Here is a 22,727-nt window from a genome sequence, read left to right as displayed (position 1 = left end):
GTGGAGCCCAGTGACAGGACCAGAGGCAATGGGCACAAAGTGAAACACAGGAGGTTCCGTCTGAACATAAGAAAACCCTTTTTCACTGTGAGGGTGACTGAGCACTGGAACCAGTTGCCCAGAGAGTTTGTGGAATCTCCCTTCTTGGAGATATTCAAAAGCCATCTGGACATGGTCATGGGCAACCGGCTCTAGGTGGCCCTGCTTGAGCAGGGGGGGTTGGACCATATGACCTGCAGAGATGACTTCAGCAGTCTTTTTTTTTTTTTATTAAACCTTGAGACAAATGTTTCTCCCCCACAGTTGAAAGATGTCCAAAAAAACAGGACCACACATAGGCACCTACCCCTCTAGGCTGTGCTCCTCATGGCCTGTCATGGGCATATGTGCTCCCAAAATGGCGAAGGGAGGACCTCCTTGCAGCACAGCCTCCCGTCTCTGGCAGCGGGGCCAGAAAGACACTGCTGCCAGCAGCCCTCATGTCCAGAGAAAGGGGCTGGAGGGTGGACAAGCGATAGAGCTGGGAGCGACAAGGCCAGGCACTCACCCAGAGCACACAGCCCACTGTCCTGCAGCCCTCCATGGAGGGTGAAGTGGTATGTGCTGCCCAGAGCCACGTGCCCTGCTGCCCGCCCCTTCCCAAACTATATGCTCTCTCGTGTTCACCAGCCTCACAGACCCCCGCAAAATATCACAGCGCTGGGCACAGCCAGTGCTATGTAGGCTTCCCCTGACCGCCAGCACTGCTCCCAGTCAGCAGGCCCTCCTAAGCATGGAGAAGGTCAATTATATACATATGTATACACACATGCATGCATGCATGCACGTGCACACACACACACTCTTAAAGTCTCTGACACTCAAGCTCTTTTTATCCACCTCCTGAGGTGGAAGGGGCAATGTGGGGAAGAACAGCACCAGAAAAAAGGGGATATCAGACTTACCTTCCACCCACAGCTCCTCCATGTTGGTTTCAAGATTTGCTGCCCTTAATCCTACAGCGAAAGCCCCAAATATGAGAAGGCCAACAACCAAAAACTTTCCACAGTTTTTTTGAATGTAACAGCCCAGTTTAAATAATAGTCTCTGAAACTTTGCTCTCAGCCACAGTGGTGCTTTCCTTCCAGTAGCTTTCCCCTACAAGGCAAGGAAAGGTTAGTAGTTAAGAGGCTAGGACAGACACTGACACAGGCAAGGCACACTTATTCCAAGAGGACATATGGGGAAAGCCCCCCCTCCAAGCACTAACACAAGCAGAACAGTTATTTATACATAAATGCTCATATCTGTATCCCTTGGAGTAAGGACAATAATGCTGTCCTTCATGAAGGGCCTTCACCCCATTGCTCAGCTGAGCTGCTTGCAACCACCATTAAGTATTCCTGTAGGCCAAGATGCGTACCTGCTGGTAACCATCCTATTGTTAAACCACCACACAGGTTTGGGATTCCATCACTGCTTGAAATCCATATAAATGAAACTGTGTGTGTGCACCTGCTCCCTGCCTAAGCTGCCCATCACTGTCTTGCACTCAAGTCACGGATACCAGTTCAGGTTGCAACACACTCATTCATGCTGGCAAGATTCATGGCTCTAGGTGAGAAATAACTTATGTTGATGAATCTCAACAGGCCTGTCAAGAAAAAAAATAAGTCCCCTTCCCTGTTCTCATTAGACCTCTAAAGGGCTGATGGCAGGGAGGGTGCAGTGAGGGATGTTGATGGTGAAGGAAAACTACTTTGTAGGAATTTGTTGCTATTTCTCCCATTCCCAGCCCTTAGCACAACTTCGTAGTAAATGCATGATTCACATGGTAAGCAGTGCTGTAAGATCATAAAAAATTCATTTCCATAGAGTTTGGAGACACTGTGCGATCTTAATTAGGAAACAGAGCAGCCATCTGTAAATTACGACAATATTTGTGAACGGAAGAAGGCAGACACATGGATTTTTTTGCCTTTCCCCTTTTTACAAAGCCTAGACATCTGCTCCACGAAATGAAATACTCTTTGCAGAAAGGCATTGTCTCTCGAGGTTGTTTATTTTGAATATATTTTGGTTCGCAGACGTTAGCAGTTGGGACCGTTCCCCTTCCCGAGTCGGACTTCCAGCACGCTCCTGCACCTCCGACGTTTCCACGCTAACAATAAAGCCAGTGAGCCAGGGGAGACTCGGTACGACCGGCACAGAAGATTTACGGTACTAGTTTATTTACAACTTTTACTTTTCCTCCGAACGCTGGGGTAAACGTTACAAACTTTCTCTGCTATGAGAACTCCCCTCTGAGGGTAGGCGCGTTTTCGGCACTCGGTAGAGAATTTCGCAAAAGCACAACCTTTTGCCAAGAAAGCAGCCGCTCATTTTTTCCCCTTTTCCGGTTAGAAACCGGTGTTAATGAAGTTACGGAGTGCTATGAGGGAATAGAGAGAAGCAAAGGAAGCGGAGAGAGGAGAGGAAAAGCGAGAGCGGGCCACAAACTACCCGGGGGAGGCCGGGAGAGAGGTGAAACTGCCTCCGGGAAATTTAACTAGAGGAGCGCTCCGCAGCACAAACTCACACCAGGAAAAACATATACAAGAAGGGAAAGAGAGGACTCTCTCCCGTACTGAAGAGTCACAGACGTCCCTCTCTTTTTCCCAGCATTTTATTAGTGGTTGTTTCATTTCCATCTCCTCCTTCCACCCCCCACGAGAAAACACCTCCCCCATAATAATAGTACTACCATATATCTATAGCTCTGAAAAAGGTCTGAGAGACTGAATGCACCTTTGAAATCTGCTCCAAGGAGAAAGCCGCATCGCAGTAGCTGGGTCGCTGCAGATACTCCCGGTCGGGCGCCGCGGCGCGCTGGTTCCCTCCGGTCCTTCGCCGCCTCCCGCTATTGCTTCTCGCCGCCCGGCCGGAGTGGACGCCGCCCCCCGCACCGCTGTTCGTTTCCGGATCCAACACGCTAACGGCTGAGGCCATATTGCCGCCACTGCCAGCAGGATGAGGGAGTTGCCTTTGGTGCTGCTGCCGCCACTGCGGCGGGGCCCGGAGCCCAATAGTGACCCGCGGAGCGCGGCGGGGCCCGCGGGGGGCTGGCGGCGCTGCAGACTGCGGGCTGCTGCTGCTGCCGCCACCGCTGCGCGGCCCCTTCACGCGGGGCGTTGGGTGGTGGCTGCCGCCGCGGCCGCTCCTGTCGAGTCGCACCCCGCGCCTCCCATTGCCACATCGCGTGCGGTCCCCAAGGTGTTAGCGGCTGCTCCCCGCACCCAGGGAGGGTGGGTGGGCAGACGCGACCCCTGCCGCTGCGCTTTCCTCCACTCCCGTTGAAAACACTTCCTCTGGTCGCCGCTATCTCCGGAAAACCGCTGTCTGCGGCGGCGCTCAGCGGCGCCGGGGCGGCAGCGCGGGCTGCAGCTGCTGCTGCTGCGCTGTCTCGCCGCGCTGCACCATACTGCCTCAGCGTCCGGGTACTACCCGCGAGCCGCAGGGCCGGTGAAGCTCCGCGCTCTGCCCCGCGGCAGCGGGCAGGCAACTGCCTGACGCTCTTCCCCGGTGTATGTGCGCAGCAGAACCGAGCTAAAACACCCTCGGCTCAAGAGATGAGGTGAAGAAAAAAAAAAAAGGACTCTCCATTTAGATGAGGAGGAGTGAAAGGGGGGAAATGAGAGACAGAGAGAAAAAGAGCTGAAAGCCCGCCCCTGGAGCTGTCAGATGGCTTGGGTTTCTACGAGGTGGATTGGCTCGAGGAGGGTAGAAATTACTCAGCAAACATGACTATTATTAGCTGCTTAGCAACAGCTCACCAAAGTAGAGAGACCACCCAGGCAGGCAACCCTTGTGTGTGCATCACCAGCTTTAGGGGGAGCCTTAAAGAGATCCAGCCTTCTTTGCATGCAGTACTTCCATTAAGGAATGCCTTCCCTCCTTTCTGCTTAATTTTCTTTTCAAGATTTTTTTTCGTTCGGGATGCTTTTAGACAAATACATGCCCAGAACTTTGTCGCGATCCATATATAGATTTTTTTTTTCTTTTAAAAAAGAGAGGGGAAAACGGAAGAAAAGCAGCATTAAACGATTTCTAAAGCCCGTAAAAGAAGATCCTTTTAGGGGCACCTTGGCCTCAAGCTGCAACAAATACTAGGAGGTCCAAGGTGATTTCCCAGGCTTGCAGAAATAATGACAGGGTGGTGAATACTGCGGTAGGAAGTGTCAGATTTTTCTCACTCTGACTTTATTTTTTAACTAAAAAGGTGACTTAGTTCCTTGCAATAAAAACACCCTGTCCAGTTTGAAAAACAGTGGAAGATTATGGGATTTAAAGCCGCACAGTAGCTAGCCTGTTTCAACTTAGGGGTCATTCTTTAAAAGTGAAACCGGAGGACAGCCAATTTTAACATATTTTAGTGTAAAAATTAATGAAATGAAGCCTGCCTGGCCGCGCTAAACACTTCTTAAACTATAGAGAATTGTTTACTTTTTTTGGCACTGCTCCTCCCCGTCTCTTCATTGCGAATCAACCATTAATTGCTGCCGTTACAGCTGCGCGCGTTCCCGTCCAGCCTTGGAGTTGCGCGCATTGGCTCCCAGCGCGGCTCCCCGCGGAGGAGCCGCGGGAAGCGGGGACAGCACAGAGGACGCTCCACTCCGCGCTCCGTCGCGCCCGGCTCCAGGCAGACCTTCCGGCGCACTCGCGCGGAGGACAGAGGAAAACTCGCCCGCCGCGGCTCCGCGCCTGGCCCGGGATGGCTATTTGGGAGCTGCCTCCGAGCAGGCGAATTGCTGCGCGGCAGCGAAGGAGCGCGGCTTTAAGGCGCGCCCGATGTGTGTTCATTAAAAAAAAAAAAAGTCGAGGGGGAGACGGGACGAGACGGGATCGAACCCAACATGCGAGCGAGAGCCTGGAACAATTTCGTCGGACGGCGCGGAGGGGCGCTGTCCCCTCTCTTTCCGCGCCGCGGGCAGCATTGCCGGAGCTGCCGGGGAAGCCGCGGGACGTGCTCGGAGGAGGTCTCTCCCGGTACTGTGTCCCGTACCACACCGGGACCGCCAAGCCCGCGGGCACCGGGCATCTTTCCATTCAATCCGTCAAACGCCCGGGGCTGCGGCCGTGGGCAAAGCCTCCGAGCCTGGGGGCACTGTCAGTGCCATTCTCTCCAGGAGGGGCTGTTTTGCAGAGGTTGTGCACCGGCAGCGGGGCTCCACCGGCAGGGCTGCGAGCCACAAAACCCCAGCACTAGGAGCGGCGTACACACCTCACCACCAGAGAGGCTTTTTGTGAAATTACATAGTGGTGCATTGACAGGGTTTTCCAGGGTCACTGTCACCAGTAGGGGATCCTCTTTCCTTTCCTCACCCTTCCCCCACTTCCTTGTCTTTTGATTGCAACGGAAATCTGCATCTTTGAAGGCCAGGCCTTGTGCTCTTTACTGAGCTGTCTCCAGGAAAACTGCTAGGAGCAGCACACACCTGTACGTACACAAACATGAGAGAAAGAAACCTAAAGTGAGCAAGAGGCCAGTTTCAGTTGGAAACCTCTTATTCAAGTTTCAGCTTGGGAAAATACCTGTGCTTCTCATTAGGAACCAATGAGCTCCTGTTCCCATTCAACCTGACCAGGTGTATTTGGTTTGTGTGGCAAGGTTTGGGGGGGGGGAGGGGGGGGTGGCTTCTGTCAGAAGCTGCTAAAAGCTTCCCCTGTGTCCGATACAGCCAGTGCCAGCTGGCCCCAAAACGGAGACGTCACTGGCTAGGGTCAAGCCAATCAGCTACGGTGGTAGCGGCTCTGGGATAACGTATTTAAGAAGGGGAAAAAAACAGGCACGCAGCTATCCAGTCAGTCCATGACTCTGGGCTTCATCCATCATAGCAGTTTCTCAGGGCAGGGGAGATAGTATGTGGTGTTGGATTGTCATCTGGCACGGTCCATGTCCATGATCTGCAGGTCGAAGATGTCGATCTCGAGGGATTTGTTGGGTGCAAGCTGCTGAAGCCAGTTCTGGTTTCATCACTGCTGCACGTTGCTTGGTTTCAGTGAAGCTCATTCTTCATCAGTCTGGGTGATTCTTACTATAATACCATTGATATGGTAGATAGCAGCCATAGTAGTAATGTCATACTGAACAATTAACATAATACAATTCAAATCATTGACTGTTTTCACCCAAAATCAAGTCTCCTTGAGGTACACATCGGACTTCCCCATCCTTCCGCGTTACCCACCAAGTGCACCCAGGTCCCTGGGCAAAGGCAATCCCACGAACGGGTTTGCCTTTGCCTGAGGCAGGAGTAACCCAGACTGTCTTCCCCAGCATGTTTCTCACATGCACCACAGGGACTTTATCCCCTTCTACAGTACGTAGAAGTTTTGATTGGGCAGGGCCGGCTCTATTAGTAGATCCCCTAGTGTTGACTAACCAGGTGGCTTTGGCTAAATGTTTATCCCAATGTTTGAATGTCCCATCACCCATTGCTCTCAGTGTAGTCTTTAACGGTCCGTTGTATCGTTCAATTTTCCCGGAAGCTGGTGCATGATAGGGGATGTGATACACCCACTCAATGCCGTGCTCTTTGGCCCAGGTGTCTATGAGGTTGTTTCGGAAATGAGTCCCATTGTCCGATTCAATTCTTTCGGGGGTGCCATGTCGCCATAAGACTTGCTTTTCAAGGCCCAGGAGAGTGTTCCGGGCGGTGGCATGGGGCACAGGGTATGTTTCCAGCCATCCGGTGGTTGCTTCCACCATGGTAAGCACATAGCCCTTGCCTTGGCGAGTTTGTGGAAGTGTGATATAGTCAATCTGCCAGGCCTCCCCATATTTATATTTCAACCATCGTCCTTCATACCAGAGGGGCTTTAACCGCTTGGCTTGTTTGATCGCAGCACACGTTTCACATTCATGGATAACCTGTGCAATAGCATCCATGGTCAGGTCCACCCCTCGATCCCGAGCCCATCTATATGTTGCATCTCTTCCCTGATGGCCTGAGGTGTCATGGGCCCACCGAGCTATAAATAATTCACCCTTATGTTGCCAGTCCAGATCCACCTGAGCCACTTCAATCTTAGCAGCCTGATCCACCTGATGGTTGTTTTGATGTTCTTCGGTGGCCCGACTCTTGGGTACGTGAGCATCTACGTGACGTACTTTTATGACGAGATTCTCTAGTCGGGCAGCAATATCTTGCCACAATTCAGCAGCCCAGATGGGCTTGCCTCTGCGTTGCCAGTTGCTCTGCTTCCATTGCTGCAGCCACCCCCATAGAGCATTTGCTACCATCCATGAGTCAGTATAAAGATAGAGTACTGGCCATTTTTCTCGTTCAGCAATATCTAAAGCCAGCTGGATGGCTTTCACCTCTGCAAACTGACTTGATTCACCTTGTCCTTCAGCCACTTCTGCAACTCGTCGTATAGGGCTCCATACAGGAGCTTTCCACCTTCGATGTTTGCCTACAATACGACAGGACCCATCAGTAAACAGGGCATATTGCCTTTCATTCTCTGGCAGTTCATTATATGGTGGAGCCTCTTCAGCACGCGCCACCTCCTCTTCCGGTGATATTCCAAAATCTCTGCCTTCTGACCAGTCCATGATCACTTCCAAGATTCCCGGGCGATTAAGATGTCCAATTCGAGCCCGCTGTGTAATAAGCGCGACCCACTTACTCCACGTAGCATCAGTCGCATGATGTGTAGAGGGGACCCTCCCTTTGAACATCCAGCCCAGCACCGGCAGTCGGGGTGCCAGGAGGAGCTGTGCTTCAGTACCAACCACTCTGAGGCAGCTCGAACTCCTTCATATGCCGCCAATATCTCCTTTTCAGTTGGAGTATAGCGGGACTCAGATCCCCTATATCCTCGACTCCAAAACCCGAGAGGTCGACCTCGAGTCTCTCCTGGTGCCTTCTGCCAGAGACTCCAGGTAGGGCCATTCTCCCCGGCTGCCGTGTAGAGCACATTTTTAACATCTTGTCCTGCCCGGACTGGCCCGAGGGCTACGGCATGAACTATCTCCTGTTTGATTTGTTCGAAGGCTTGTCGTTGCTCAGGGCCCCATTTAAAATTGTTCTTCTTCCGGGTCACTTGATAAAGAGGGCTTACAATCAGACTGTAATTTGGAATATGCATTCTCCAGAAACCCACAACGCCCAAAAATGCTTGTGTTTCTTTTTTGCTAGTTGGTGGAGACATAGCTGTTATTTTGTTGATCACATCCGTTGGGATCTGTCGACGTCCATCTTGCCATTTTATTCCTAAAAACTGGATCTCTTGTGCAGGTCCCTTGACTTTACTTTGTTTTATAGCAAAACCAGCTTTCAGAAGGACTTGAATTATTTTCTTCCCTTTCTCGAACATGTCTTCTGCTGTGTTGCCCCAGATGATGATGTCATCAATGTATTGCAGATGCTCTGGAGCTTCACCCTGTTCCAGTGCAGTTTGTATCAGCCCATGGCAAATGGTAGGGCTGTGTTTCCACCCCTGGGGAAGTCGATTCCAGGTGTATTGGACACCCCTCCAGGTGAAAGCAAACTGTGGCCTGCACTCTGCCGCCAAAGGGATCGAGAAAAACGCGTTAGCAATATCAATGGTGGCGTACCACTTGGCTGCCTTTGACTCCAGTTCATATTGAAGTTCTAGCATGTCCGGCACGGCAGCGCTCAATGGCGGCGTGACTTCATTCAGGCCACGATAGTCTACTGTCAGTCTCCACTCTCCATTAGACTTTCGCACTGGCCATATGGGGCTGTTAAAGGGTGAGTGAGTCTTGCTGATCACTCCTTGGCTCTCCAGCCGACGAATCAGCTCATGGATGGGGATCAGGGAGTCTCTGTTGGTGCGATATTGCCGCCAGTGCACTGTTGTGGTAGCAATCGGCACCTGTTGTTCTTTGACCCTGAGCAACCCCACCACAGAAGGGTCCTCTGAGAGACCAGGCAAGGTGGACAGCTGTTTAATTTCTTCCGTCTCCAAGGCAGCTATACCAAAAGCCCACTGGTACCCTTTTGGGTCCTTGAAATACCCACTTCTTGTAAATAGGAATCAGAAGTCCCTTCAAGAGGATCAGAGGTGAGATCAGCTCTTCTATTCTTTCTGGGAAGCTGCCCACTGGAAAGTGGAGCAACGATTTTCCTCGAGGAACCTGAACCCCCTTTTGTAATTGTTTTTCCTTGCAGCTCGTGTACTCGTGCCTCTAGGGTCGAGGTAGGTTTTCCATCCCACCTCCTCATGTCCTCTCCGTAGTCACGCAATTGAAACCACAGGGTGGCTCGTGGTGTGTATCCTCTGTACTAACCGGGCCCGACCCTGCTTAGCTTCTGAGAGCAGACGAGATCGGGTGTTCTCAGGGCAGTATGGCCGTAGGCAGATGACAATCCAAGACCACATACCATCTCCCCTGCCCTGAGAGACTGCTATGATGGATGAAGCCCAGAGTCATGGACTGACTGAACTCCATAGACATTTTAAAGTGATGGCCCATGGACTAAGAAAGTGATATCTGTGTGTATATATTAAAAGACAGGAAGAGTAATAATGAATAATTGGAATGTATTGAAAAGTATAGGACCTGGGCATGACGTAAATGGTATGGAATAAGGGGTGGATACTGTCCTGGTTTCAGCCAGGATAGAGCTGGTTTTCTTCACAGAAGCTAGTGTGAGACTGAATTTCAGCCAGGATGGAGCTGGTTTTCTTCACAGAAGCTAGTGTGAGACTGTGTTTTGGATTTGGGATGAGGAACTGTTGATAATGTGCTGATGTTTTGGGTTGTTGCTGAGCAGTCAAGGACAGTCCAGCTTCTTGTGCTGGCCTGTCAGCAAGCAGGCTGGGGGTGCACGGGGAGCTGGGAGGGGACACAGCCGGGACAGCTGACCCAGACTGGCCAAAGAGATACTCCCTACCATCCGACGTCATGCCCAGTACATAAACTGGAGTTGGCCGGGGGGCGGAAATCGCTGCTCGGGGACGGGCTGTCGATCACGGGGTGGTGAGCAATTGCTGTATTGGGCCTCACTTGTTCTTGTACATTCCTTTGTCGGTATTATCATTATTGTTCCCTTCTTTCTTTCTGTCCTATTAAACCGTGTTTATCTCAACCCACGAGGTTTTTCCTAATTCTCTCCCCCGTCCCACTGCGGGAGGGGGAGTGAGCGAGCGGCTGCGTGGTGCTTAGTTGCCGGCTGGGGCTAAACCACGACAGTCCCTTTTGGCGCCCAACGTGGGGCCACTAAAAGGACTGTCGTGGTTTAGCCCCAGCCGGCAACTAAGCACCACGCAGCCGCTCGCTCACTCCCCCTCCCGCAGTGGGACGGGGGAGAGAATTAGGAAAAACCTCGTGGGTTGAGATAAACACGGTTTAATAGGACAGAAAGAAAGAAGGAAACAACAATGATCATACCAACAAAGGAATGTACAAGAACAAGTGATGCCCAATACAGCAATTGCTCACCACCCGGCCATCGACAGCCCGTCCCCGAGCAGCGATTTCCGCCCCCCGGCCAACTCCAGTTTATGTACTGGGCATGACGTCGGATGGTAGGGAGTATCTCTTTGGCCAGTCTGGGTCAGCTGTCCCGGCTGTGTCCCCTCCCAGCTCCCCGTGCACCCCCAGCCTGCTTGCTGGCAGGCCAGCACGAGAAGCTGGACTGTCCTTGATTGCTTAGCAACAACCCAAAACACCAGCACATTATCAACACTTTCTCATCCCAAATCCAAAACACAGTGTCACACTGGCTTCTGTGAAGAAAACCAGCTCTATCCTGGCTGAAACCAGGACACCTTGCAAGGTGTTCTCAACAATACCATATGATGTCATGCTCAGTATATAAAGCTGGGGCAAAGAAGAAGGAAGGGGTGGGGAGACGTTTGGAGTTATGGTGTCTGTCTTCCCAGGAAACCGTTATGTGTGATGGAGCCCTGCTTTCCTGGGGATGTCTGAATTCCTGCCTGCTGATGGGGAGTAGTGAATGAATTACTTTCTCTGCTTGTGTGCACAGCTTTTTCTTTACCTATTAAACGGTCTTTATCTCAACCCAAGAGTTTTCTCACTCTTACTCTTCCGATTCTCTCCCCCGTCCCACAGTGGGGGAGTGAGCGAGCGGCTGTGTGGTGTTTAGTTGCTGGCTGGTGTTAAACCATGACAGCAGCATTTGCAGCCAGAGAGAGGAGTGACAATATGTGAAAACAACTCTGCAGACACCAAGGTCAGTGAAGAAGGAGGGGGACAACGTGCTTCAGGTGCCGGAGCAGAGATTCCCCTGCAGCCCACAGTGAAGACCATGGTGAGGCAGGCTGTCACCCTGCAGCCCATGGAGCTCGACAGTGGAGCAGATATCCACCTGCAACCCATGGAGGACCCCATGCCAAAGCAGGTGGATGCCCGAAGGAGGCTGTGACCCCGTGGGCAGCCTGCGCTGGAGCAAGCTGGAGCAAGGACCTGTGGACCCATGGAGAGAGGAGTCCACGCTGGAGCAGGTTTGCTGGCACAGCTTGCGACTACATGGGGGACCCATGCTGAAGCAGTCTGTTCCTGAAGGACTGCACCCCATGGAAGGGACCCAGGCTGTTTGTGAAGAACTGCAGCCTGTGGGAAGGACTCATGTTGGAGAAGTTCGTGGAGAACTCTCTCCTGTGGGAGGGACACTACACTGGAGCAGGGGAAGAGTGTGAGTCCTTCCCTTGAGGAGGAAGGAGCAGCAGAAAACAGCGTGTGATGAACTGACCACAACCCCCATTCCCCATCCCGCTGTGCCACTCGGGGGGGAGGTGGTAGAGAATTCAGGAGCAAAGTTGAGCCCATGAAGAAGGGAGGGGGAAGGTGATTTAAGATTTGGTTTTGGTTCTCATTATCCTACTCTGATTTTCATTGGCAATAAATTAAACTAATTTCCCCAAGTTGAGTCTGTGTTACCTGTGATAACTGCTGAATAATCTCTCCCTGTCCTTATCTGGACCCATAAGCTTCTCGTTATATTTTCTCTCCCCTGTCCAGCTGAGGAGGGGGAGTGATAGAGCGTCTTTCACAGGATCACAGAATCACCAAGGTTGGAAAGGACCTTCAAGATCATCAAGTCCAACCATTAATCCAGCACCACCATGTTCCCTAAACCATGTCCCGAAGGGCAACGTCCACACGTTTTTTGAACATTTCCAGAGATGGTGACTCCACCACCTCCCTGGGCAGCCTGTTCCAATGCTTGACCACCCTCTCAGTGAAGAAATTTTTCCTAATATCCAATCTAAACCTCCCCTGGCGTAACTTAAGGCCATTTCCTCTTGTCCTATCGCTGGTTACTTGGGAGAAGAGACCAACACCCTCGTCGCCACAACCCCCTTTCAGGTAGTTGTAGAGAGCAATAAGGTCTCCCCTCAGTCTCCTTTTCTCTAGACTGAACAACCCCAGTTCCCTCAGCCGCTCCTCATAAGACTTGTGCTCCAGACCCCTCACCAGCTTCGTTGCCCTTTTTGGACACACTCAAGCACCTCAACATCCTTCCTGTAGTGAGGGGCCCAAAAGTGAACACAGGATTCGAGGTGCAGCCTCACCTGTGCCAAGTACAGGGGCACAATCACTTCCCTACTCCTGCTGGCCACACTATTCCTGATACAGGCCAGGATGCTGTTGGCCTTCTTGGCCACCTGGGCACCCTGCCGGCTCATGTTCAGCCGGCTGTCAACCAGCACCCCCAGGTCCCTTTCCGCCAGGCTGCTCTCCAGCCACTCCTCCCCAAGACTGTAGCGTTGCATGGGGTTGTTGTGGCCAAAGTGCAGGACCCTGCACTTGGCCTTATTAAACCTCATACAGTTGACCTCAGCCCATCGATCCAGCCTGTCCAGATCCCTCTGCAGAGCCCTCCTACCCTCCAGCAGATCAACACTCCCACCCAACTTGGTGTCATCTGCAAACTTACTGAGGGAGCACTTGATACCTTCATCCAGATCATCAATAAAGATATTGCACAAGACCAGCCCCAGAACCGAGCCCTGGGGAACACCGCTTGTGACCGGCCGCCAGCCGGATTTAACGCCGTTCACCACAACTCTCTGGGCTCGACCATCCAGCCAGTTCTTTACCCAGCGAAGAGTAAACCTGTCTAAGCCACGAGCCGCCAGTTTCTCCAGGAGAATGCTGTGGGAGACGCTGTCAAAGGCTTTACTAAAGTCCAGGTAGACAATGTCCAGTCTTTCCCTCATCCACTAGGCGGGTCACCTGGTCATAGAAGGAGATCAGGTTCATCAAGTAGGACCTGCCTTTCATGAACACGTGCGGGCTGGGCCTGATCCCTTGGGTGTCCTGCACATGCCCTGTGAGCACTCTCAAGACCAACCGCTCCATAATCTTCCCTGGTACAGAGGTCAGGCTGACAGGCCTGTAGTTCCCGGGATCCTCCTTCCGGCCTTTCTTGTAGATGGGCATCACATTGGCAAGCCTCCAGTCTTCTGGGACCTCCCCTGTTAACCAGGACTACTGATGAATGATGGAGAGTGGCTTGGCAAGCTCCTCCGCCAGCTCTCTCAGTACTCTCGGGGGGATCCCATCAGGCCCCATAGACTTGTGGGTGTCCAGGTGGCTTAACAGGTCCTTAACTGCTTCCACTTGCATTATGGGTGGGTTATTGTGCTCTCCATCCCCATCTTCCAGTTCAGGGGGCTGAATACCCTGCGGATACCTGGACTGGCTATTAAAGACTGAGGCAAAGAAGGCATTAAGTACCTCAACCTTGTCCTCGTCCTTGGAGACAATGTTCCCCACCATATCCAGTAGGGGATGGAGTTTCTCCTTGCCTCTCTTTTTGTTGTTAATATATTTGTAGAAGCATTTTTTATTATCCTTTACAACTGTGGCCAGACCGAGCTCTAGCTGGGCTTTTGCCTGTCTAGTTTTGTCCCTGCTTGACCTAATGAGATCCTTGTACTCTTCGTGAGTTGCCTGCCCCTTCTTCCAGAGGTGATAAACTCTCCTCTTTTCCCTGTGTCCCAGCAACATCTCCCTGTTCAGCCCCCTTTGGTGGGCACCTGGCATCTTGCCTAGGTCAAACCACCACAGTGGCAAGGCATCGGACATGGAAGACTGCTGTGTGCAGTTCTATATGACAAGTTGTAGAAACTGCTGAAGTTGTAGGGGAATCGAGCCAATCTGCAGAAGTGAATGCCATCCAGCTAGCTTTTGACATTGTTGAGCAAGAAAAATGGGCAATACTTTATCTGTATACTGACTCATGGATGGCAAACCCATCTGGGCTGCTGCACTGTAGCAAGATATTGCTGACCGGCCTGAGAATCTGGTTGTAAAAGTACGCCACGTTGATGCCCACGTACCCAAGAGTCAGGTCACTGAAGAACATCAAAAGTACATCAGATGTGTCAGGCTGCTAAGACTGAATTGGCTCAGGTGGATCTGGACTGGCAACATAAGGGTGAATTATTTATAGCTCAGTGGGCCCATGACACCTCAGGCCATCAGGGAAGAGATTCAACATACAGATGGTCTCATGATCAAGGTGTGGACTTGACCATGGACACTATTGCACAGGTTATCCATGAATCTGAAACATGCACTGTAGCTGAACAAGTCAAGCGGTTAAAGCCCCTCTGGTATGAAGGACGATGGTTGAAATATAAATATGGGGAGGCCTGGCAGATTGACCACATCACACTTCCACAAACTCACCAAGGCAAGCGCTATGTGCTTACCATGGTGGAAGCAACCACCGGATGGCTGGAAACATATCCTGTGCCCCATGCCACCGCCCGGAACACTATCCTGGGCCTTGAAAAGCAAGTCTTATGGCGACATGGCACCCCCGAAAGAATTGAGTCAGACAATGGGACTCATTTCCGAAACAACCTCATAGACACCTGGGCCAAAGAGCACGGCATTGAGTGGGTATATCACATCCCCTATCATGCACCAGCCTCTGGGAAAACTGAACAATACAAGGGACTGTTAAAGACTACCCTGAGAACAATGGGTGACGGGACATTCAAACATTGGGATAAACATTTAGCCAAAGCCACCTGGTTAGTCAACACTAGGGGATCTACTAATAGAGCCGGCCCTGCCCAGTCAAAACTTTTACGTACTGTAAAAGGGGATAAAGTCCCTGTAGTGAGCATAAAAAATATGCTGGGGAAGACAGTCTGGGTTATTCCTGCCTCAGGCAGAGACAAACCCACCTGTGGGATTGCTTTTGCTCAAGGACCTGGGTGCACTTGGTGGGTAATGCGGAAGGATGGGGAAGTCCGATGTGTACCTCAAGGAGATTTAATTTTGGGTGAGAATAGCCAAGAATTTGAACTGTATGATATTAATTCCTGTATAATACTGCATGGCATCTCTTCTATGGCTGCTATATTGCATATCAATGTTGTTACAGTAAGAATCACTCAGATTAATAAAGAATGAACTTTAATGAAACCGAATAACGAGCAGCTTTGATGGAACCAGAACTGGCTTCAGCATGCAACAATTCAACACCACACACCATCTCTCCTGACCTGAGAGACTGTTATGTCAGATGGAGCCCAAAGTTGCGGGAGAAGGATGGACTTCACAACTCTATGAGAGTTATATTCCGAAGCTGTTTATTGTCTTGTCTGACTCCAATATATATCATAATCTTTGTTTAGTCACTGCGCACACACTCATGATTGGTTACAGCTTGTTACACACATTATTGCAATTGGCTATATATAAAATATCACGTGCGGTCCACGCGCCTCTCACACAGTCAGGATTCGCTGCTTGCAGGTGTTCCTGTTTTCCTCGCTTCTTCTTAGTTGTTTTCCACAGCTCCTTCTCCTCAAGGCCGAGCCGTGCAGATCAACACCACAGCTCCTTCTCCTTATGGTCGAGCTGTGCAGGGTGATCCCAACACAAAGTCATGGACTAAATGAACTCAACGGACTTTTTAGAGGGATGGTCCATAGACTAAGGGAATGATATCTCTGTGTGTATATATCAAAAGACGGGAAAAGCGGTGGTGATTAATTGGAATGTATTGGGAAGTGTAGAACCTGGGCATGATGTAGATGGTATGGAATAAGGAGTGGATACTGTCCTGGTTTTGGCTGGAATAGAGTTAATTTTCTTCCTAGTATCTGGTATGGTGGTGTGTTTTGGATTCAGTATGAGAATAATGTTGATAACACACTGATGTTTTAGTTCTTGCTAAGTAGTGTTTATACTTTTCAGCTTCCCATGCTCTGCCAGTGAGGAGGTGCACAAGAAGCTGAGAGGGGGCATAGCCAGGACAGCTGATCCAAACTGGCCAAAGGGATATTCCAGACCATATAACATCATGCTAAGTATATAAACTGGGGGAGTTGGCCGGGGAGGGATGGTGACCATGGCTCAGGAACTGGCTCGGCATTGGTCAGCACGTGGTGAGGAATTGTATTGTGCATCACTTATTTTGTATATTTTTTATTATTATTATTATTATTATTATTATTATTATTATTATTATTATTATTTTCTCTTCCCTTGCTGTCCTGTTAAACTCTCTTTATCTCAACCCACAAGTTTTACCTTTTTTTTTCGATTCTCCTCCCCACCCCACCGGGAGGAGGGAGGAGGGAGTGAGCGAGCAGCTGCGTGGAGCCTAGTTGCCAGCTGGTGTTAAAGCATGACACAGGGTAAGTGGGGATAAGAAAGGAAGATTTTCTTGGAGAAGCTGGAGGTGGAAGATAGCTTATCTACATGTGGTACCTTGATGAAAGAGGGAGGGAGGGAGGAAGGAAGGAAGGAAAGAAAGAAAGCAAGCATTCATGTGATGTATTTAATTTTTAAGGAATTAAGAAAATTAAGAGGGTTTCAGTGATATAGCTCCATCTTGTATATTGCCTTAGCCTTAGTATGGGACATATACCTGGCTTCTGAGAATGGGGAGGGGAGAGGAATTGACAAAATGTCTGTTGTTTAAGCATAGTTTTAAAAGATTTTTGTTTTTAAGCCAAGCTTGAAATCTGCCAGCTTCTAACCAGGCAACAAGTTTTAGTTCCGGTTCAAGGGCTTTAATATAGTTTCAGCACCAGTTTCATAGTTGTATCTACATTTTTGTCAGGGCTATTAGAGTCACTGTGTGGCTGAATTATAATCTGACACTGTATCTCAAGAGGATTTAATATTTTTGAGAAATGTTAGGCCTGAGGAGGGAGGGGGAGGAAGAGGAATCCTTTAAAATCTATTTGCTTTCAAGAACCAGTAAATGTAAAATTTCTGGCTCACTGGATTCATTTCTTGGACTTTTCTGTTTTTATCCTTATTTCACACACACATACACATATGTGCTTGCACACCTTTTTTTTTTCTTTCTTCTGCCTTTGCTATAGTGTATAAAGCCCTTTTGAGACATGTAGGAGCGATGTGTATACTGAATTAGCAGTATGAAAGAAAGACACAATAAGCCTGCATTGCTTTGCTTCCTTTTAATTTCTCACACCTATATCTCTAATAAATTTGTTGCTCCTTCAGTGGGCCAAAGAGATCATGTCACTCAGCTTTTTTTTCTGCAAGGTCTGGTGGCAGAGATCACGAAAATGAATGTCCTACTTTCTTCCAAATGCATGAATTGAGTTATATCATTACACAGACTCAGTGTTGTCTGGATTTTCTAAAAACTTTTCAGCTTAACTTTCCTCCCTTTCTGCACATTAAAGTCCTGGAAGTGGCAAAGCACTTTTTTGGAAAAGAATCTGTTTTGAAGATGACACTGGTTTATAAAACTAAAGCCCTTTGTGGAATATGACAAGGTCTGCTAGAGCCAGGATGTCCTCCAGGTTTTGGAGCGAAAGGACTGCTGCTACTGCTGCTGTCCTTTGCAGCTCCCCGTGAACTTAGATTGCCCTCCCCTGAGAATCTGCTGCTGTGCTGGAGGAGCACAGAAACTTGTTGGCTCTGAATTTGCATTTCTCCGCAGCTCTCTGTAGAAGAAAATGCCTGTGCTCCTAGATTGGTGCTATAGATCCCTCATTTGCTCCTTTGTGCCATACAGAACAGCTTTCCATTAAAGGAGATCAGGGATTATTAGCCATATTATTTTGACAAGTTGGTTCGAGCAGTTCTCTTTCTTCCAGTGTTGAGGAGGGGGAGAGAGCAAGGAGTGAGCAGGGCTTGTTTCATGCTACTGGGTCCTTTCCCAAGTGCAGGCACTCTACAGAGGGGCTGCCCTGCAGAGTGGCTCCTTGCTGCACACCGCTACCACTGGACTGTAAAACCCATATGCAAGGTAGCAAGTAGGGCACTCAGTGGGTGGGGCATTTATTTAGAGGAATGGAGAGGTTTAGGTGGCAGATTCAAGTAGGTGCGCTACTCTGCAAAACACAGGGAAGTTGCTACCCTATGACCTTATTTAATGCCAAAGCCAATATAAGGCAGGTATGTGGAGCATAGGGCTGAAGCAGACCTTGCGTAATGAAAACGTGAGAGGCAAAAAATTGAAAGGATACACAAAACCAGCTTATTTTCCTGCAAGTTGGTTGTTATGGTTTAGCCCCAGCCGGCAACTAAGCACCACGCAGCCGCTTGCTTGCTCCCCCATGGTGGGACGGGGGAGAGAATCAGAAAAGTAAAAGCGAGAAAACTTGTGGGTTGAGATAAAGACAGTTTAATAGGTAAAGCAAAAGCTGCACATGCAAGCAAAGAAAACAAGGAATTCATTCACTACTCCCCATGGGCAGGCAGGTGTTCAGCCATCTCCAGGAAAGCAGGGCTCCATCGCGTGTAACGGTTACTTGGGAAGATAGATGCCATAACTCCAAACGTCCCCCCACCATTCCTTCTTCTTCTCCCCAGCTTTATATACTGAGCATGACATCATATGGTATGGAATATCCCTTTGGCCAGCCTGTGTCAGCTGTCCTGGCTGTGTCCCCTCCCAGCTTCCCATGCACTCCCAGCCTTCTTGTTGGCAGGCCAGCATGAAAAGCTGGACAGTCCTTGACTGCTTAGCAACAACTAAAAACATCAGCACGTTATCAACATTTTCTCATCCCAGATCCAAAACACAGTCTCACACTAGCTTCTGTGAAGAAAATTAACTCTATCCCAGCTGAAACCAGGACAGTATCCAACTCTTATTCCATACCATTTACGTTATGCTCAGGTACCACACTATCCGATACAACCTCATTAACCACCACTTCCCATCCTTTGATATAATACACAGATATTATTCCCTTAGTCTATGGACCACCCCTGTAAAATGTCTGTGAAATGTCCACAAATGTCTGTGAAATGTCCATTGAGTTCATTTAGTCCATGACTTTGGGCTCCATCTCTTATGGTGATCACTCAACACAGGAGAGATGGTGTGTTGCATGGAGTTACTGGGCACCAAAGCCAGCTCAGGTCAGGTCACTGCTGCACTTGCACTGCTTCTTGTAAGGCTTGTCCTCCATTCATTCAGGTGGTTCCTGCTATAGTAATTCCTATAACATGCAACTCAAATCATAGGTTACAACAATTTAAAGGTACTTCCATTACAGTCTCCACCCCTGGGCCCTTTGGACTGGACCATCAGGTTTAACATTGCCATGAACTCCTCCCCTTGCCCTTGCTCCAGCTTGGACTTATCCACAGTCTGCAGTCCCTTCCATGAGCCACAGTCTCTCCAGGGGCACATCTGCTGCGGCATAGACTTATCCAGAGTCACAGTCACTTCGAGGTATACCTGTTCCAAAATGGACTCCTCCATGGGCCACAATGACTTCAGAGATATACCTGCTCCAGCTTGGCCTTACCCACAGCCACAGTCCCTTCAGAAGTGGAACTGCTGCAGTGTGGCCTTACCCATGGTTCCAGTCCCTCCAGGAATGTACCTGCACTGTCAAGGGCTTATCCTTGGCCACACACTTTGAGGTGCTCCAGCATGACCTCATGCACAGCCACTGATGCTTCAAGGTGTACCTGATGCAACATGGATTTATCCACAGCCACAGACGCTTCGAGATGTACCTTCTCCAGCATGGACTGATCCTTATGCCACAATCCCATCAGAGGTATACCTGCTGCAGCACAGACATAAACATGGCCACAGATGCTTCGGGGTGTCCTGCTCCCACATGGACTCATCCACAGGTCACAGTCCCTTTGACTTGAGTTCACACTGGAGTTCCAGCCTGTCCAGTACAGCAGCACAGAAAAAGCAGCGATGCCCTGGACATCTGCCAGCCCAGGCGCATCGCCATTGCTGTTATCAAAATGTTCCCAGGCACTGTGGAGTAAGATGATCAGCAGTACAGCAGTACGGCAAGAAGCTGTGGTGGTGCATCCACCCATCCCACCGCCCCGCCTCGCCTTGTACCTGGGCCACTCTAAGTTTACTGACAATCCTTGGCCTCCGAACAAAGGGTTTGGTGGCTGAGAACCCGTCCACTGTTCCAAGCACTCTTGTGTAGCCAGGGAGGAGAATGGCACTGAGTGTATCAGGAACCGATCGCCTAAACAAGGTACAGAACAAGAACAGAACTAATCAATTATCTCCAGACAATCCTGGCAGCCTTACTGCTAAAACTTGAGAAACCACCTGCCTGGATTGTGGAAACTCACTGATGCCTAAAGTCAATCATCTCCCAGTCCTATAAAAAGTGGTCCCAAGTGAGACCTTTTGAGCTCTCCTGGACCACAGCGGGCTGCGACCAGCACCTCCCTCTGAGGGGGATGCCTCTCAGAGTCTGTGAAACTTCAAGATTGTGATCAGCTCAGAGGCTCCACTGTTCACCCGTTGAGCAATGCAAAGCATTCGATGTATTTGACCAAATTTGAGGGGGATATTTAATAGGTACTTTTGTACATATTTTCTCTACATCTCTTTATGTGTCTCTATCTCTACACCTATATGTGTGTGTGTGACTAAGGAATCTTAGTAAGTTTTAGGGTGATTATGCTGCTAAGTTTTATATGATTTGATACTGTGATTTAACTCAATAGCATTAGTGAATTTAATTGCTGTTGTTTTGTATTAGATTGTTGCCATCCTAAAGTTACACCAAGCAGAAAATATATCACCACACCAGAATCCCTGATACTCTATCCCTTTAGTCATAAAGCATTGACCAAGTCTGGGACTAGGAGTGGATTCAGCCACACCTAGACTCCTCTCTGAGAAGGAGTTAAGAAAGCAAGGGGGTCCGCTCTGAACCTTGTGACTCAACGGGAGGGCACTCCTTTACTTCCCTTACCTAACCTTAGTCATAAACCGTTGACCAAGTCTGTGACTAGGGGTGGATTTCGGTTCACTCTCAACCTCGTGACTCAACGGGAGGGTCTCCCCTACTTTCTCTCCTCAATATACACATTAACCTGATTCGATCCATGAGTAAATCATTCCAATTTAATTGTAATTTGGTTTCTCTGTATACCTTTTCCATGTTGAATAAGTAATAGAGTGGACCTTGCAATCAAATTCTGTGAAGTCGCGCTTTTTACAAATTTATATTAAAATCATTCGCTTTCTGATGTCTTCAGCGTTGATTCTTTAAGCGGCCTAAATTATTCATTCGCGACAGAAGCAGAAGCAAAAAGTAGCCATTAACGAGCACTAGACTCTAATATACAGTAAGGCAAGTAAGCCTCATGGCAAGCACAGGAGCCTGCCAATTAATAGCTAAAGAGCAATAACAGCTATAAATTCAATCTAGCACATTCCAATCAAATCTGTTGTTATCTCAAACCCTTCGAGCCCCATGTTGGGCACCAAAAAGCACTGTTGTGGATTAACCCCAGCCAGCGACTAAGTACCACACAGCCACTTGCTCACTCCCCCATGGTGGGACTGGGAAGAGAATCATAAGAGTAAAAGTGAGAAAACTCATGAGCTGAGATAAAGACAGTTTAATAGGTAAAGCAAAAGCTGCGCACACAAGCAAAGCAAAACAAGGAATTCATTCACTACTTCCCATTGGCAGGCAGGTGTTCAGCCCTCTCCAGGAAAGCAGGGCTCCATCACGCTGAAAGCAGGACAGTTTCCTTTTTCCTAGTTGGTGCAGACATAGCTGTTATTTTGTTGATCACATCCATTGGGGTCTGACAACATCCATCTTGCCATTTTATTCCTAAAATCTGTCTAAATCCTGTGCACGTCCCCTCACCTTACTTTGTTTTATGGCAAAACTGGATTTTAGAAGGGTTTGAATTATTTTCTTCCCTTTCTCGAAAACTACTTCTGATGTGTTGCCCCATATGATGATGTCGTCAATGTATTGCAGGTGCTCTGGAGCCTCACCCTGCTCCAGTGCAGTCTGGATCAGTCCATGGCAAATGGTAGGGCTGTGTTTCCACCCCTGGGGCAGTCGGTTCCACGTGTACTAGACACCCCTCCAAGTGAAAGCAAACTGTGGCCTGCACTCTGCCACCAAAGGGATTGAGAAAAATGCGTTAGTGATGGCAATTGTGGCATACCACTTGGCTGCCTTTGACTGCAAGTTCATATTGAAGTTCTAGCATGTCCAGCATGGCAGCATTCAGTGGCGGTGTGATTCCATTCTGGCCACTGTCAGTCTCCACTCTCCATTAGACTTTCGCACTGGCCATATGGGGCTGTTAAAGGGTGAGCAATTCTTTCTGATAACTCCTTGGCTCTCCAATCGACAAATCAGCTTATAGATGGGAATCAGGGAGTCTCTGTTGGTGCGATATTGCTGCCCGTGCACTGTTGTGGTAGCGTTTGGCACCTATTTTTCTTTGACCTTCAGCAACCCTGCAAGAGAAGGGTCCTCCAAGAGACTGGGCAAGGCAGGCAGCT

At 49.4% G+C, this 22,727-nt stretch overlaps 1 protein-coding gene across 1 annotated transcript in view; it reads right to left on the bottom strand.

Moving 5' to 3' along the window:
- LOC309415215 (protein patched homolog 1-like) overlaps positions 1-3,114 on the bottom strand; it is a gene marked incomplete at its 3' end in the record, with an annotated part of 105,825 nt that extends 102,711 nt beyond the window's left edge. The window contains exons 1-2 of the mRNA XM_082012666.1: positions 2,767-3,114; positions 945-1,137 (exon numbers count right to left, since the gene is read on the bottom strand). Of these exons, the coding sequence (XP_081868792.1) occupies positions 945-1,137; positions 2,767-2,967 (394 nt within the window). The 5' untranslated portion in view covers positions 2,968-3,114. The remainder of the gene's footprint in view (positions 1-944; positions 1,138-2,766) is intronic.
- Between the last annotated feature and the right edge of the window lie 19,613 nt (positions 3,115-22,727).

This window comes from Phaethon aethereus (genome assembly GCF_964289735.1).
Source record: "Phaethon aethereus genome assembly, chromosome: W".
NCBI lineage: Eukaryota > Metazoa > Chordata > Aves > Phaethontiformes > Phaethontidae > Phaethon > Phaethon aethereus.
Note: the sequence above shows the minus strand (reverse complement) of the source record. Positions and strands in the feature narration are given on the sequence as shown.